General features: G+C 49.8%; 1 protein-coding gene across 2 annotated transcripts in view; it reads right to left on the minus strand.

Moving 5' to 3' along the window:
• The window catches only part of AK7 (adenylate kinase 7), a 68,910-nt gene extending 59,899 nt beyond the window's left edge, over positions 1 to 9,011 (minus strand). For both annotated transcript variants that reach the window (XM_055132443.1, XM_055132442.1), the window contains exons 1-3: positions 8,841 to 9,011; positions 6,577 to 6,765; positions 564 to 672 (exon numbers count right to left, since the gene is read on the minus strand). In XM_055132443.1, coding sequence (XP_054988418.1) covers positions 564 to 672; positions 6,577 to 6,765; positions 8,841 to 8,945 — 403 coding nt within the window. In that variant the 5' untranslated portion in view covers positions 8,946 to 9,011. The remainder of the gene's footprint in view (positions 1 to 563; positions 673 to 6,576; positions 6,766 to 8,840) is intronic.
• Between the last annotated feature and the right edge of the window lie 5,671 nt (positions 9,012 to 14,682).

Consider the following 14,682-nt stretch of genomic DNA (forward strand, 5'->3'; position numbering starts at 1 on the left):
TCACCCGGGGCCGTCCTTGACATCCCATATGGCTCCAAGCATGGCCAGGAGTGATTCCTAAGCGCAGAGCCACGAGTAGGCCTTGAGCATCTCCAAGTATGACCCCAAAACAAACAAACAAACAAAAAACGTTTCAGGGGCTGGAGAGATGTACAGTGGCCAACATAGCTCAATCCGTGGGCCCCGCATATAGTCCCCTGAGAACCGCCAGGAGTAATTCCTTAGTGAAGAACCAGGGGTAACCCCTGAGCATCACAGGCTATGCCCCGCCCCCACCAACAAAAACAAAGCAAAACCAAAAGAAGTCTCAGGCTGAAGAGATACTACATGGGGAAGGGAGGGCACTTGTCTTGCCCCCGGATGGTTTGATCTCTAGCATCTCATATGGTTCCCTGAGCCCAGCCAGAGACAGGAGTGAGCCCCCGGCACTCTTGGGTGTGGCCCCCAAACCCAAACAGGATAAAGAAAAGTTGCAGATCAGTTTCCCCTTGGCCCCCCGGTGCCTAGTGTTTGGTCGATGGTAAAGCGCTTGTCCCTGCCAGAAAGCAGCGCAGCTCACTGACCAGAGATGGCCCAGACGGCTTCCTCCACCTGCTTGGGGTTCTCCGTGATGTTGTACACGATGATGTCACACTCCAGCAGCCGCAAGAGGAGGTCTTCTCGAGAGATGCCCTGGAAAAGAGATTGAGGGGCCAGAGCAATAGCACAGCCGGGAGGGTGTCTGCCCTGTATGCGGTCGACCCAGGTTCCATCCCTGGCATCCCATAGGGTTCCCTGAGCACTGCCAGGAGTGATTCCTGAGCACAGAGCCAGGAGTAACCTCTGAGCATTGTGACCCCCAAACAACAACAACAACAACAAGAAAGAAAGATAGAAAGAATAGAATAAGAAAGTTGAGACAAGAGAGACTCCCAAATGAATCCTGCAGCACAGCAGAGAGATGCCTTCTGTAGGGTAACATTGGTTTGTCCTTACTCCCTGGCCACAGGGAGCTTAGGTTTACTGGGTTACACCCATCACAGTGCTCCCAGGCACTCCCATTCCTCTGCGTTTATCTGTAACCTCTTCTCTGTGCTCGGCTTCCCCAACCGGTCAATCACCTCTATCCCCAAAGCAGCACTTGTGACTTGTAAAGTCAAATTCCTCAGAAATCTCTGGATCTGTACTTGTAAGTGAACTATTGCTTTTCTCTTTTCCTTCAGTCCTTTGCATAGTTTAGAGCAATGTCCTTTTTGTATAGACACAGGAAGACAGTTCATGCTATGCTTTTGTAACTTGAGAGTGAATTTGCTCCGAATAATATTTTCCACTGGGTATCTCTCATATTTTCTCGACTTAAGCCTCAGTTGCCCTTAGTTCCTAGCACCCCAAAGCAGGGTCCTGTCGAAGGGACTGGATGGGCCCAGGACAAGCTATGAGCTACCCTGGCATCGAAATGGGCCAGGCCAAGCACCATAATACTTACCTCTAGGTTAAGAGCACGGTCATGACAAATTCTGTCATGATACAACGAGAAACAACTAGACAAGGACCCTGCTTAGGGTTAGGAAGGGTTCATCTGAACTGAGCACTGTTGTCTGAGATCTATAGTGAGATGTCCCCAGGAGAGCCACCCAATAAGCTTCATGTATCTCTTACTCTGTCCATACAAAATCACTGTATCACTGTCATCCCTTTGCTCACTGATCTGCTAGAGTGGGCACCAGTAACATCTCCATTGTGAGACTTGTTGTTACTGTTTTTAGCATATCGAATACGCCACAGGGAGCTTGCCAGGCTCTGCCATGCGGGCAAGATACTCTCGGTAGCTTGCCGGGCTCTTCGAGAGGGGTGGAAAAATCGAACACAGGTCGGCCATGTGCAAAGCAAACGCCCTACCCGCTCTCCTATCGCTCTAATTAGCTGAATGTTTAAATGGTTGTTGGACCAAGGAAAGGAGAAACACACCCCTAGATGGTATTTCACCCTTAGGGGGGCATTTTGCTGGATGAGAATCTGTCCTAGAAGAAGCTTCCCCTGAGGGAACCTATGTGTAATCACTACCCAGCCCTCAGGATTTGGAGCTATACGGCTGTAAGGGGAGCTGGGGGATAGAGGGGCAACAGAGAGGAAGATCATGGGAGGAGGAACACAGGAGTGGGTGAGACTGGAAGGAGGCAGAGGGAGACGAGATTGGAATAAGCTGCAGCTGATCACCAACCAGCCTGGCCCTTGTTTCTTCCTTCACCCGCCCACTGTCATCGGCCGACTGGGTGAGGGAAGCGACCGGAGACCACTGAACGCAGGCGTCGAGAGAGTACCGTGGTCTTGAATTAGTATTTAAATACATACCTCTGGACCACAATTATTTAAAATTTTAGAATTCCAGGAGCACGGAGCCTCAAAAGCAGCCACTTAAATCTCATACTATTCATAACAAGCAATACAAAATAAATTCTTTAGCATCTTCCTGTGGGGCAGGCTTGAGTGGCAGTGGGAAAACCCAAGATAATCGTGGTGGGAAGGCGTAATGGTGGGACTGGTGTTGAAATGTTGAATGTAATCAATTGTTGTGAATAACTTTACGAAAATAAAATTGAAAAAAGAAAGTTGAGACTCGTTTGTCGTGAGAAGCTAACAGTGGCCTGTTTAGGTGGAATACTGACATTTTCCAAATTTGATCTGGTGCCACAAGAAGTACCTCAGGAAGAACGTGAAGCAAAACTTCATTTGGTTCTCTTTAGTGTGTGAAGATGTACTTTACTCTTTAGTATGTAGTTTAGTATGTAGTACATACTCTTTAGTATGTAGTTTTCAAGGAACTAAGAATCTTAGGACACATCATGTGTGTGTGATGTGACACACCCAGAAATAGAGGATTGGAAAACCGCATGATAATCTTCAGCAAGCCATTTCAGCCCGTCTGCGGGGAAGACTCAGAACACAGTGGGGGGAACTGTGCGAAGCAGCCGAAACTAACTCCAAACTCCCTCCCTGCATGTTAATTGGAGCAAGTACGGGTCTCGCTCAAGTCCTGCAGAAAGGCTGATGAGTGATTCAAGCGAAACTTCAGAAGCCTCAGGATGGAATTAGTCTGCTCCCTTTCCAGACACAAGGCACCTTATTGCTACAGTTGGCAGCAGAAGAAGATGGTACAACACTGGAAGCTTCCACGGTTAGAAAGATGAAAGTGTGGTTCTGGACAGGAGAAACTGGTGGTGATGGTGTCTGTACACATTTTTCCCTGCAGCAATAGCTGTATGTTTTCTGGCAGTGTAATAGCGGCTGGGGGTTACGTTCCATCATCCAGCACAGGGCACTTCTATTTTTTTTTTTAATTTTGTCATCCAAGGCTGCTCGGATTGGGACTGGGCCTCTTCCACCCAGATTCCCCATTTTCCAGTAGCTAGGCAGTCACACCAGAAACTGCCCCCTGAGAGATGTGTAATCCCATCAGTGCCAACATCCAGAGACTATAAAACCAAGCTCCCGACATCTTATAGCCTAGTTCTCCCTCTTGGGGAACCTGGCAAGCTACCAAGAGTTTCCTACCCACACGGGAGAGCCTGGCAAGCTTCCCATGGCGTATTCATATGCCAAATATAGTAACAATGATGGGTCTCATTCCCCTGGCCCTGAAGAGCCTCTAACGTGGCACCGTTGGGAAGGATGAGTAAAGTGAGGCTGCTAAAATCTCAGGGCTAGTATGAATGGAGATGTTACTGGGCATGCTTGAGCAAATTGTTGATCAATGGATGACAGTATATACATACCTCTTGGAAAGCCCGGCAAGCTACCGAGAGTATCCTGCCTGCACAGGCAGAGCCTGGCAAGCTACTCGTGGCATATTAGATATGCCAAAAACAGTAACAATATGTCTCATTCCCCGGACCCTGAAAGAGCTTCCAACCATTGGGAAAGACAAGTAAGGAGAGCCTGTCCGCTCGAGTAAATCGACAAACAACGGGATGATAGTGATACACTGATACAGTGATATTTTGTTTTCATAAGGTTGTTCATAATAATTTATTACATTCTGTATTCTATCACCACAATATTCTACCCAACACCATTATTTTGAAATTTCCCAAGCACCACCTAAGCCTGCCCTAATAATAATAAATAACTTATTTTGTATTGCTTGTTATAAGCAATTCTCTAAAAATTATCGAAAAAGGTTTCCTTAGAAGAAAATGTGTGGAGACTGTTGTGCCTTACCCTGGAGCTATTGAGCCCTTGTATAAGACATTACTAACATGCCATTATAGGCTGAGCTTTGTGCGTTAATTTTTCTTTTAATTGACATTGGTTGTCATCACAACCTATCCAATGTGTGTTACTCCCAATACATCAGTGATACAGAGTATGATATGTTGAGTGGTTGCTAAAATTTAAATAAGGTGATACACCTGGACTTAAATTTTTAACTGAATGGTGATTCTGGGGTCTGAGGCGTCTCTGCAGCTTGTTGATCTCTTACAAGATTTATTTGTGAGTCTCTGAATCATGGCCAGTTAAGGAGTTTATATGGTGCCAGAAGCAGTTCATGGGCGTGACTACCAGGCTCCCGGAAGAACAGGGGGATGGGGGGCGGTCGCCCATCCCCGACTCTGTGAGAGCCTGGAGATTTCAGTCACAAAACCCGCATACCTGAGTTTTTCAACAGATTCACTTGTGGCTGAGGCACTTCTGAACCTGTGGAGATTGGTCGTGAACCTGGTAGCAACTGGGTTCTGGAAGTTTTCAGCTGCCAGGGCTGTTAGGGTGTGGGGGGGAGCCCCAAACCCCCTCCAGGGTGCTCAACTGTGGGTGTTTCTAAAGCAGGATTTGCCTTTGTTCTTCCCTTGACTGGTTGCATTAAAGCAGAATCTTCCAGATCAAACTCGGTTTCTTCCTTCCCACCTCACTTGCTCGGTGAATACATCGACAAGCGCACGCACCCTTCCAGACTGGAGGAGGCAGCCAGCTGCAGGAACTCCAAGCTTCGTGGCTGAGACTCAGTTTCCCCGTTGCCTGGAGTTCAGTCCCTCAGCTGTGCCCCTTTGCCCTGTGCCTCAGACCCTGGACTTTGCATCCCGAAGGCTCGGGTGCAAGATCAAGGTGCCTGCGGGAGCCTGACCCAGCCTCTCGCAGGCTTCGGAGGGGCGTGCTGTGGTCTGCTGCCTTCTCCGCTTGTCCATCCAGCACGTGGAGCTCCGCCTTTGTCCTGACCTGATGTGCTCCCTGCTGGGTGCTCCTCAGGGCCCAGAGAGCCCCTTCTCGAAGGACACACTGTTTCAGGCCTACCTCAGTCCTCTCCGGACTGTCTCCAGCAGAGCCACATTTGAGGGCCTGGGGATTAGGACTCCAGCCTCTTGGGGGGGGGGTTGTTTCATTCTGGGGCCACACTCGGCTGTGTTTAGGGTTTATACCTGGCTCGGTGCTCAGAGATCACTCCTGGGGGGATTTGAGGGACCCTCTGGGGTGCCGGAGATTGAAGCCCTGGTTGGCCCGGTGTGCAAGGCGAGAGCCCTCCCTGCCATACTAGGATGCATTTCATTTCATTGCTTTTTCACCCCTTCCCCTCACTGTTGCTGACGCAGTGTCAGGGGTCACATGGGGCTGTGGTGCTCCCCATGCCAGCTGTGATGCTCCCCGGGGGTGACACAGCGGGCTCTAGGGCCCACTCCCCCAGCGCCAGTGCTCACCGGGGAGTGGTAACGCTTCCTTTTTTCCAGGGGAGGGTGCTCAGGGCTTACTCCTGGCTCTGAGTTCAGGGGTCACTCCTGGCAGGGTTCAAGGGACCATATGGGGTGCCGGGCGGGGATCCAACCCAGGTTTGGCTGTATGCAAAGTAAGCGCCCTACCCACTGCTACGGCTCCAGCTCCGCCAGGAGTTCCTTCTTAGGTGTGCTGCTTGCACATTCTGATTGTGGGGGCACTGGGAGGGGTCTCTGCCAGGGGGCCACACTTCCTGGCTGTGGTGCGGGCTGGCGGTTCCACTCCTTTCACTGGGGTGCACTGACACTTCCGGCAGAGCTGCAATATTGGCTTCGGCACATGTGGCAGCCCTGAGGATTGAACTCGAGACCACATGCTTGCAATGCAGGGAGGGCAAAGACATCCCTGAGCTGTATCCCGGACACCAGAAGGCAATTCACTGCACTGAGAATTTTTTTTTCTTGAGTCCAAATTAGCCCCATCCTTCCCCAAAAATGCTGAATTTAGGAGCTAGAGAGATAGGCTAGAGGTGAAGGCATCTGCCTTGCATGTGGCTGCGACAACGGCTCAATCCTGGCACTGAATACGGTCTCCTGAGCACCGCCAGGGCCAGGAGTGGCCTTGAGCACTGCCAGGTGTGCGCCTAACACCCGCCCACCCCCCTACAAAATAGAAGCAAACTAAGAATACGGAACTAAACAGCTTGGCTTCAGGTACAGTAAAAGCACAGACAACACCAAGTTCATTCCCGCCGAAAGAGAAAGACACAAGCCCCCTCCCCACCCCCCACCCCCCCCCACACGTGTGCATGCTTGGAGGAGGGACGAGGTCAGGAGGGAGAGCGTGGGAGGGGACTGGGTGGGAGTCTCCCCCTCCCCCCTCATCACCCAGACTTACATAGTAGGTCTCTGTGGCAAACTCCAGGTGCGTGGGATCCGGCTGGGAAACCGTGCCCACCACCTGGAAGGTTCCTTCCTTCTGCTTGGCAGTGCCGGGCTCCAGCACGCCTGACTTGCTCTCATCTTCCTCCTCTTCCTCCTCGGTGATCTCCTCCAGTGAAGCCCCGATCACGCAGTTGGAGAGGAACTATGGGGAGAGAGAAGCAGCCCGGGTACCAGCCAGCTGAGGGGGGCGGGGCAGGGCCGGTTGGGTGAGTGTGTGATGCAGGGGCCCGGCTGGGTGAAAGCGTGTCCCTCACACCCACTACACCCCAGGGCCACACCGCAGCAGCACCAGGGTGTGTGGGTGGGGGTCCCACACTTTCCAGAGGAGGAAGTGCCTGACCCGATGTCCCCCTCTGATTCTGGCTGGGTTTCATCCTTCCCCACTCCTTCCCCCGTCTTGAGTAAGATGGAAGAAATAAGAAATATGGATATTTAGTTGCTTCTAGTAGATATATTTTACACATACCATCCTATTTGGTTTTAATTATTTTGCTTTTTGGGCCACACCCAGCGATGCTCAGGGGTTATTCCTGGCTCTGCATTCAGGACTTAGTCTTGGTGGTGCTCGGGGGACCATATGGGATGCTGGGAATCGAACCCTGGTTGGTTACATGCAAGGCAAACACCCTAGCCTCTGTACTATGTATTCATACATAAAAATGATAGGCTGTAAACATTGTAAACATTTATATATGTATATATATATATATATTTGAGATAAAAATACATACTGAAAGAAACCTCACATTTTTGGGGGGTTTCATACCTGATGGTTTTTTTTTTCTTTTTGGGTCACACTTGGCGATGCACACTCTTGGCTCTGCACTCAGGAATTACTCCTGGCAGTGCTGGGGGACCATATGGGATGCTGGGGATCGAACCCGGGTCTGCCATGTGCAAGGCAAACGCCTTCCCCGCTGTACTGTTGTTCCAGTCCCAACACCTGGCGGTTCGTTGAGTTTATTCCCTGCTCTGTGCTCACTCATGGCAGAGTTCAGGGAGCACGCGGTGCCGGGGAGGAAGCCCAGGCCTCCCCCCTGCATGGCATGCATCCAGCCCTTTGACCGTGCTGCTCTCTGCGTCCAAATCTCTCATTTTCAATGGATCAGTTGTAGCTGGCGTCCTGGATTGGACTGTATGCTCCGCCCCCCACGGGTTATCCCCCGTTTCCCTGGAACCTGAGTCCATGACTGTTTGGAAACAGGGTCTTTGCAGATGTCAGGATGGGGGGTGGGTTGGGGAGGCGTGCTAGTCCAAGGACTGGCACCCCTATAAGAATGGGGACAGTTGGAGACTGCTACCTTAGGGGACAATGCCAGGTAGTTGAAGATGGAGAGAGAGGTGAGGTGGTGAGTCTCGGCAGTCAGGAAGACCAGCAACCCCCAGTGCATGGAGCAGACCCAGCCTCTAGATGGAATCAAGCCCACTGGCACCTGATTTTGGCCTCCTGACTTCTAGAACAATGCCAGGATGTATTCTGTGGGGTTCAGTCACCCGGTTGGTGGGGATTAAGCACAGGACCCAGGGAACCAAAATAGAAGGTGGGCGTGTGCTGTAGCTTTGCTCTGTTCTGGGGGCACGTGCTCCCAGAGTATGCATTAGCCAGCCTCACAGAGGTCTGCCCCGTGGAAGGGTCAGCTCCGCCCCAGCTCCCGAGGGAAGAGTGAAGACCAGCGCGTGAGACGCAGAAAAACAATACCACTCGAGGACTTTCAGTGATGACTGAGCATTTCAAGGGAAGGGCCGAGTCCTCCTCTTGAAAAGCTTCATTTTCCAGGGTGAGAGGCAGAGTGGGGAGGACCTGGGCCCCAGCCAGAGCCTGGCAGACCCAGACATCAAGTCCAGTCGTGGAAGGGATGGAGGGATGCCCAGTGAGCCGAGGGAGATGTGACCATGGAACTTGGCGGTCAGTGGCCTGCTTTAGCGCTGGGGGGCAGTGGGAGGAAAGTGAGTCAGAGGACCTGGGCTCTCCTTCCTTCTTCCTTTGGAGCCTACTTCTCGTTTATAGTTAAGGGCCAGGGTTGGGCCCTTCATCTTCAAGCACGCTTGTCTTACCTGGGTGCAGACGGGTCCCAGTGACTCTGGTGGTCCCCTTGGGGAGGTCCAGCGAGTGTCCCATGCCAAAGGCCCTCACTGGGCTTAGGTGGTTGGGGACCAGCCTGAAAAGTGGAGATTTGGGTTCTGCTCTGACCCCCCTACCCCTACCCCGTGACTCACCTTTCCGATATTTCGGCTGCTGAATGTGTCCAGCTGGTTTATAAACACCCTCTGGTTCCGTGTGATTTTCTCCGTAGTAACAGCAATTTCGTCGTCCTCAAACATTGTGGGAGCTGCTCTGGTTGCTAAGGAGAAAGCGTCCCTGGTTGCTAAGGAGGTGGGAACCCGGAGCCAACCGGCCGGACGCAGCGCGCAACCTGGAGGGAGGGGCCTGGCGCAGAGGGCGTGGTGTTCCGGGGAGTGGGCGTGGCCGTCTCGGGTAACGGGCGGGGCGATCCCGGGAAATGGGCGTGGCCGGGCGCGGAGGGCGTGGCGTTCCCAGAGATTGGGCGGGGCCTGACGCGTGGGCGGGGCGTTCCAGGCCTAGGGTACAGCTTGGTGCGCTGAGCCTGCGTTCCCCGGGCAGGGGCAGGTGGTAGAAGCGCTCTGCGCCGGGTTTCTGGCTCTACTCAGTGCCCCAGGGTCCCACCCATTCCTGGTACGCGATTGCCACAGGGTCTCAGCTCCCTTTTACCCGGAATCTCCGCCAATACGTTGAAAGGGACTGGGAAGATTAAAAACTGCGGAAAACGATGAAAAAGTGATGCCCGCCAGCCCAGTATTTCCCGGCGATGCAGGAGAGTACGTTCCCTGCGCAACGATCCGATCTGGGGGACTTGATGCAAATCTACAGCAAAGCAGAACTGTTGCCATGGAACCTCAGGTCGAGGACGCCGGAAGGACAGCGTGTGTGTCCCAGGCAGACTTAGAAATCAAGCTGTCAACGGCAGTTTCTGGAAAGACCGCAGGGGATGCGGCCGCGTGGCTGGGGGCTTGTGCCAGATTCACCTACATTCAAGTGCTGGATTCAGCTGCTTGACCTTCCCAAATGCGATTATACATGTCCGTGTCAGATTAGTGGACAAATAAAAAGATAACAGTTTATCACAGGACCAGAGTAGCGGTGGATTATGGAAACTTCGTATCTGGGAAATATTTGGAGGGTTTAAACACTGGCCTGTTTAAATATAAATATTTTAGACACCCAGCACCGCCCCCCCCCCCCACCGGTACAGACCACACATAAATGCGAGTGGCACCAGAGACAAACCATTTCAGCACTATACCCTCCACCACCGTCCGAGTGTCCCTCCATCCAGTTTTAAACTCCCCTCCCCCCTTTTTATTTATACATGTCTCATTAGTTTGGGCCAGAGCGCAAAAGGGCACATGCTTTGGAGCCCTGGGTTCAATCTTTGGCACCGCGTGGTTCCCCAAACACCGCTGCCAGAAGGTGCTTCCAGCACAGCCAGGTGTGGCCCCAAATCAAAATAATTGAAAACTGGGGGCTGGAGCGATAACACAGCGGGTAGGGCGTTTGCCTTGCACGCGGCCGACCCGGGTTCTAATCCCAGCATCCCATATGGTCCCCTGAGCACCGCCAGGAGTAATTCCTGAGTGCAGAGCCAGGAGTAACCCCTGTGCATCGCCGGGTGTGACCCAGAAACAAACAAACAAACAAAAAAATAATTGAAAACTTTTAACAAGGATGTGACTCAGTGGTTGAATACATGCCTTGCTGTGAGAGGCCCTGGGTTTGATCGTCAGCACCTCTGAATGTGGTCCTGATGGCTCCCATTAGAATTGAAAAAAACCCTTTGTTTTTTTGTCAAATAATCTGCACTTTGCCATTTGGATTAATGTGTCAAATCCCTATTATTAACAGCACAGTGCTGTCTCCTAAAATGTACAAGTATTTATGCAACAACAGGGCCAAATTTGTAATAAATGTGCCGCAGCCATTTCCAAATGACTTTATTCCTCATTTCCATATTTCAGCATACATCATTCTGCATTCATTACTGTCATGCAGGTTCCTATTACATCATTGATAGGTTATAAAAAGGGGCAATTAATTTTTATCGGCTAATGCATCTTTTGGGGGTTGTTTTGGGGCCAGGGCCAGCAGCACTCAGGGACTATTCTGGACTCCGAGCTTGGGTCACTTCTGACAGTGCTTGGGGGACCATATTTGGAGCTGAGCATAGAATCCAGTCCTCCTGCGTGCAAAGCATTTGTTCCTGTCAGTTCTCCCTGCATTCAACCCCTAGCACACCTTTTACTATGCTATTTCTTCTCTCCTTAGGCCTTTTGTGTCACACTGGCGATGCTCAGGTCGTACAACGCCTTGCCCTACTACTGCTCCGGCCCTATTTCTTTCCTCTTTCAAACTCAGTTTTCACATCAGGTAGGTGATGGCTTTGATCACCATGTATTAAAGAGATGGTGAAAAAATAGCTGGTTCACAGGTGAAACTGCTAAGCGAGTCCCAGTGTCATCCACAAAACAGAACAAAAGCAAGCGGGCTGAGGAGCTGGGTAGTTGAGCAGGGCTGGTCTTGCACGCGGCCAACCTGGGCTTGATCCCCAGCATTCCATCTGGTCCTCCAAACCCCACCAAGGGTGATCCCTGAGTACAGAAGCAAGCCCTATCTCTAGGTGTGGCCCCCATATGAAAACCAAAGAAATGGGTTGAAGTACTGAAGGCAGGTGAGCTCTTAACCATTTTCCTGCCCTATTTCCCCTGTAGCCCTCCAAAAGCATGTTTTCTGTATTTTAGCACGGGATCGGAGAGTCAGTGGGTGGTCAAAGAACAGATGAACAAGCTCTTAGCTGATCTGCTGTGAGAGGAGTTTAATGGTTGATGCTGGGGGGACAGTGGGAAGAGGGTCGTGGGAAATGAGGTACGCACCCCGTTTTCTATATAATCATATTGATTTCTACTTTTTAAAATAAAACAGAATTTTATTTGGAGGTTTTTGAGAGGAGGGAGAGAAAGTGGGAGAGGGTATAGTAATATGCTCAAAAGAAAACGGGCTTCTCCAAGGGCAGAGAGAGCCCCTACACACAGCCGAGTTTAGGCATGACAGCATGAAAGTCCACATCTCGAGTGGAGATGCGGGTGTCACATGTGCTCAACCACGTGGGTACAAGCAGCACATGGGCTCAGGCAGCATATGCCTTTTTTTTTTTTAAAGAATTAACTTTTTATTTTTATTTATTTATTGCTTTATTGGGTCACACCCGGCAATGCACAGGGGTCACTCCTGGCTCATGCACTCAGGAATTACTCCTGGCAGTGCTCAGGGGACCCTATGGGATGCTGCAAATCGAATCCAGGTTGGCTGTGTGCGAGGCAAACGCCCTACCCGCTGTGTTATTGCTCCAGCCCCAGCACATGCCTTTTTGAGGATCCCAGCTTCAGAGGCAACTCACAGCTTGGTGCTTTGGCTGGATAGAATGTTCTTCAGATAGCTCAAACCTTAACATATTGTTGGGGTTGGAGCAATAGCACAGCGGGGAGGGCATTTGCCTTGCATGCAGCCCACCTGGGTTCAATTCCCAGCATCCCATATATTCCCCAAGCACCGGCAGGAGTAATTCCTGAGTGCAAAGCCAGAGGTAACCCCTGTGCATTGCGTGTGACCCAAAAAGAAAAAAAAAAAAAACCAACAAACAAACCAAAACAACAACAAAACAACCCCAAACCCTTTACATATTGCATTCTTGCTCCAATTCATACATGTCATAATGGAGAAAATGTGAGTATAGAGAATGAAAACTACCTATCTGAACACCCAGTGATGACTACTGAAATTACAGAATACTTTATTTCAAATTCCCTATAAAATTCTTCAAAATAACTTCATATTGATGGAAGGGGTGAGCCTTGCACCCACCCAAGCAAAGCCCCAGCAGCCCAAAACCCTCACACTCCACAATTGCCACCATGCTCCTGACCAGACCCCACTGCTCAGATGAGCCTCATCCAGGAATTAATTTGTTGAAAAACTCAGGTATGCAGATTTTGTGACTGAAATCTCCAGCTTTCACAGGGTCAGGGATGGGCTACCTCCCCCAAGTCTCTATAATTCTGTAAGCCTGGCAGTCACGCACATGCCCCAAAGCCACCAGTTAAGAATTTAACTCCAGCTATAAAAATGAAAAATTCTGGACATCCTGAAGTGTGCAACATCTTAAACTCTGTAATACAGATAAACCAGGAGTAGCACACCAGATTGGACGAAATGTAAAAGGCAACCAATTTTGATTAACAAAGTGTAAACACAGGCGGCTTAACCGTTAGCATTTTAGTAATCTCTTATGCAAGGGCTTAAAGGGCTCCACTGTGAGATACAATTTTCACTAACTTTCTTCTATGGATTATATTTTTTGATCATCCTTTTAGCAAATTATTTATAACAAACAATGTAAAACAGAGGGCCTGCTAGGAGGGCAGGCTCCGGGGTGGCTGGGAAAATTGGAAAGGGTGATGAGATTGTTGTTGAAATATTGTCTGTAACGAATGCCTTAATAATTAAAAAAAAATTTATTTTGCCTTTTTTGTGTCACACCCAATGGTGTTCAAGGGTTACTCCTGGCTCTGTACTCGGGAATTACTCCTGGCGGTGCTTGGGAGACCATATGGGATGCCAGGGATCGAACTCGGGTTGGCCATGTCCAAGGCAAACGCCCTACCCACTGTACTATCATTCCAGCCCTAAAGTAGTTATAATTATTATTTTTTTAAAAAACCCTATATATTGTTTTGTAAGATTTCCCCCCCCCCCCTCACTGCCAGGTCTCCATGAGTTGTTTTTGGGCCACACCTGGTGGTGCTCAGGGCTTAACCCTGGCTCTGAGCTCAGGGATCTCTCATGAAGGTGCTTACGGACCATATGAGGTGCCAGGGACTCATGATCTATCTAGTCTACATGATCTTCAAACCCGGTTTAGCCACCTGTAAGACAAGTACTCTACCCACTGTAATGTTGCTCTGGCCCTCCAAATGATTTCTAATGGCTGTATACTTCTCTACCGAAACTGAACCACTTTTTAGAGCCTAATTTTTTATTAGAGAAAACAAATTATCATATTCTTCATCTTCTGCTGAATCTTACTGAAATTATTTGAGGAGTGGGGGAGAGTTTTGGGCCACACTGGTGTTGCTCAGGGCTTGACTCATGCTTGGTAGGATGCAAAGCAAGCACCTTAATTCCCATACAACTTCCCTGGCCAATCTATAGGTTATGAGCTTTATAAAGATTACCAATATTTCCCAGAAAGGCTTCATCAATAAATTCTCCAAAAGAATGTTACGAGTATTCCCTGACCAAAACCTTATTGGTATCATTTACATATACTGATGTTACGTGAAATGGTTCAACACAGCAATTTCCTTGGACTATGGAATTACTGGAGAGGTTGCGTATCTTTATTTTTGTCATACTCAGTGGGACTCAGGGGCTATTCCCAGCAATCAAACGGGATACAAAGCACGGGACTGGATGAGGCGCCTGGGGAACCATGGTGTGCCTGGGATGGAACTAGGGTGGGCGTCCTGCAAGGATGCAGGCAAGTGCTTTAACCCCCATTCCACCTCTTGGCCCTCGGCTGAGTATTTTTCAAGAAGTTCCTGGGTATTTCTTATCCAACCTTGCTCTGGGTCAAGTTGTTTGATCATATTATATGCCTGTTGTTCTAATTTTGAAAAACTGACCTCTAAGTTATTTTAGAGACTCCACCTCCGCTTTGGAAGTGAAACCAAGATTTTATGTATCTAGTTAATTTTTAAAAATACTTAGATTAAAATAAAGATTTTTAAAAATATTAACTTTATTTCATTTTATTTTTACCCTATTGTGAACTGTCTTTAATTTTGGGCCACACCTGGTGGCGCTCAGGGTTTACTCCTGGCTCTGTGCTCTGGAATCACTCCTGCAAGAGTTCAGGGGACCCTATGGGGGTGCTGGGGATCAAACCTGGGTCAGTCACGTGGAAGGCATGCCCCCTACCTGTACTAT

The sequence above is a fragment of the Sorex araneus genome, chromosome 3, assembly GCF_027595985.1.
Source record: "Sorex araneus isolate mSorAra2 chromosome 3, mSorAra2.pri, whole genome shotgun sequence".
NCBI classification, from domain to species: domain Eukaryota; kingdom Metazoa; phylum Chordata; class Mammalia; order Eulipotyphla; family Soricidae; genus Sorex; species Sorex araneus.